General features: G+C 37.1%; 1 protein-coding gene across 1 annotated transcript; it reads left to right on the forward strand.

Annotated features, from left to right (window-relative positions):
* Positions 1-937: 937 nt before the first annotated feature.
* LOC104813174 lies at positions 938-2021 on the forward strand. The gene is made up of 2 exons (XM_010540719.1): positions 938-1259; positions 1358-2021. Exons 1-2 carry the CDS (start codon positions 1151-1153, stop codon positions 1846-1848), a joined length of 600 nt encoding a protein of 199 aa, XP_010539021.1. The 5' UTR covers positions 938-1150; the 3' UTR covers positions 1849-2021.
* Positions 2022-2695: the final 674 nt, after the last annotated feature.

Below are 2695 nucleotides of genomic sequence, written 5' to 3' on the forward strand. Positions count from 1 at the left end.
GTACCTTGTTGCTATGAGTGGCCTAACTAATTCTTTTATGTTATCTTAGACCGTATAGTCTCATACCTATACAGCCCTCGGATCTCTCTCATTCCGGTATATTCGATTCATCCCTGTACCCCCTACCAAGAAGCTCGTCAGGAGCCACCCCTTGTCTGTGCCTCTGCATCGGCGATCACTCTCCGCCCTCCTACGGTACTCTGGGTTGTCACATTGAGTTTGATGAGGAGAAGAGTTGGGATTAGAATGGTAGCAGTCAATCGCAGAGGATCAGTCTCGAAGGAGTTAAAGAAAATTTACCATCCCGAGTTATCCAGAACCGTTATGATAGCGGCGATTCTAGTAGCTTACTTGTGAGAAATATAAAGAGCATTCAGGAGATTTATGATATAACTCAACCGATAGAATCCATGTTTGATAATGAGTTTACTAATTTCTGTCTATATGTTGGATTTGAAGAAGTTAACATGAAGAAGTGGATCAAAGTGAAGGATAAGTTGAAACCCTTTCGGAAGCAACTCGAAGTCAAAGCTCGAGGAGGAACAAGTTTAAGGGAGAGTACTCGGAGTATAAACTTGTTCCTAATATTTTGTGTTCTAGAAAAATGTGTTCAAAGGGCATAGAATTATGTGTTCAAATAATTAAGTACTTAACCTATATTTATTAGTAGTTCTAAAATTATCTATGGTGTATTATATATATGGATTGTTTGACGTTTGTAGAAACACAACAAAAACACAATAAATAAAAATACAAAAAAGTGTTTAAGAGTATTTTTCCTCCTGTCTGCTTATATTTATATACTTAAGTGTAAAGAAAAAAGGCTAAACGATTTACAAAGAAGCCATAGAAAATTAAGAAGCAAAATAAGATAAGTTTAAAAAAAAAAAAGAAAATACGAAAGGGAGAAAATAAAGTTGAAGAAGGAAATTTTAAATTGACCAAATCTTCAATCGGATGAAGCTCAGAGGCGGTGAGGCGGTGATCGTAACGTAACCTTCCATTTGAATTCCAAGCAATCTCAGCCGTCGGATCAAACATATACGACCGTTAGAGAATCCGCTCCTCTTCCAAGAGAACAAAACCACAAGAAGAAAAGGCTGAAAGAAAGTTCAATCCAAACACACACACACATATTATCTCTTTAACAATGGCGATGTTCAGATCTAGTCTGAAACCACCGCTTCCCAAATCGCCGATTCATCTTCGATCGCGTCAGATTCACCGATCAATTTTGTCTTCTCTCCGATCTCCGCCAGGTATTTGTGCTCCTCCGTCTAAGCTTGGTTCCTCGATTCCGTGGATTTGATTTCTCCCTCGTTTATTTTCCGGAAACCGTTTTCTTCTTCCTTGGAAGGTTCCCTGACGAAATCGCAGAAGCCGGAGCAAAGGCCGGAGATTTCGTGCGAGCTACGGGCGTTGGCGAAGATGGTGGAAGGTGAGATCGGGGACGAGGGCAAACCCAAAACTGCGAATTTCGGCGGTTTGGTGACGACTTCGGTTCATGCGTTCGAGAGGGGGAGGTTCTACGAGGAGTATTCGGCGAGGAGGAACGAGCGGTTGAAGAGGAAGAAAGGGGAGGCGGAGGCGGCGGCGGCGGCCGAGGAAGTGAAAACGACGCCGTACAATCTCAGAGCCATGCGCGAGCCAGCGACCACAAAGAGAAGAGGAACGGCTAAGAAGCAACAACTGGAGAGCCTGAAGAAGACTGTATCGACTGCATACACAGAGACGCCGAGGTATATGCTGAGGAGCTTGAGCAAGGAGAACAAGAAACCGCCATTGCCGGTGAATATCGAGAGGTCGGTGATGAAAAACGTTACCACTCGAAGGGTTCGAAGAATCTGAGAAAACCTAGAGAGATGTGAAAGACAATTGATGTGTTGCCTTTTGGTCTCTGGTTGATCTTTAGGCGGAAAAGAGATGAACTTTGGAGAGACTTTGATTTTGATTTCACAGCGTTATGTTCTGTCTGATGGATTTGTTTCATGTTCATCCATGAAAGGTTTCGTATCATGTCATATATACGAGATGACGATACACACTATCCATTCCTGGTATCGAAATGGGGAAATCGTCATAAAAACTATGTACTTTTCTCAAGTCAACGAAAAAACCCTGTACTTTTTTGCTTACCAATTAAACCCTATATTTGGTATGATTAACCAATAAAACTCCAAACTTGTTAATAATTCACCGAAAACCTCCTGCGTCTACCAACTCAAATAAAAATGATGATGTGACAATGACTTGGCTTCCAAATTATATACACATCATCAAAATTATGACACATCATCATTTTACATAAAAATAAATAACATAATTTATTTAAATTAATTTATATACATATAAATTCATATATATATATATATATATATTAAATATATATTAAATATTAAATTACTTATAACTAATAAAACACACATATATATATATATATTATTTATAATTATAATTACTTTTATTTTAATATACATATTAGTTATATATATATGTTACATGTATAACTAATATATATACATATACATATTATTTTTAATAGATACATTATATGTGTATGTGTTAGTTACAATTATTTTTGTTGTAATATGTATATGTATTAGTTATACTATACAATATATATATATATGTATATTGTAGTTATGTGTGTAATATATTGTAGTTATACATATAACATATGCATATATAAAGATCG

The sequence above is a fragment of the Tarenaya hassleriana genome, unplaced genomic scaffold (genome assembly GCF_000463585.1).
Source record: "Tarenaya hassleriana unplaced genomic scaffold, ASM46358v1 Cleome2, whole genome shotgun sequence".
In the NCBI taxonomy this organism is placed as follows: Eukaryota; Viridiplantae; Streptophyta; class Magnoliopsida; order Brassicales; family Cleomaceae; genus Tarenaya; species Tarenaya hassleriana.

Excerpts from the sequence above, each read along its gene's own strand:
- LOC104813174 (XM_010540719.1), top strand. The coding sequence starts at position 1,151 with ATGGCGATGTTCAGATCTAGTCTGAAACCACCGCTTCCCAAATCGCCG. Across the intron at positions 1,260-1,357 it reads TTCTCTCCGATCTCCGCCAG|GTTCCCTGACGAAATCGCAG; the intron begins GTATTTGTGCTC and ends CTTCCTTGGAAG.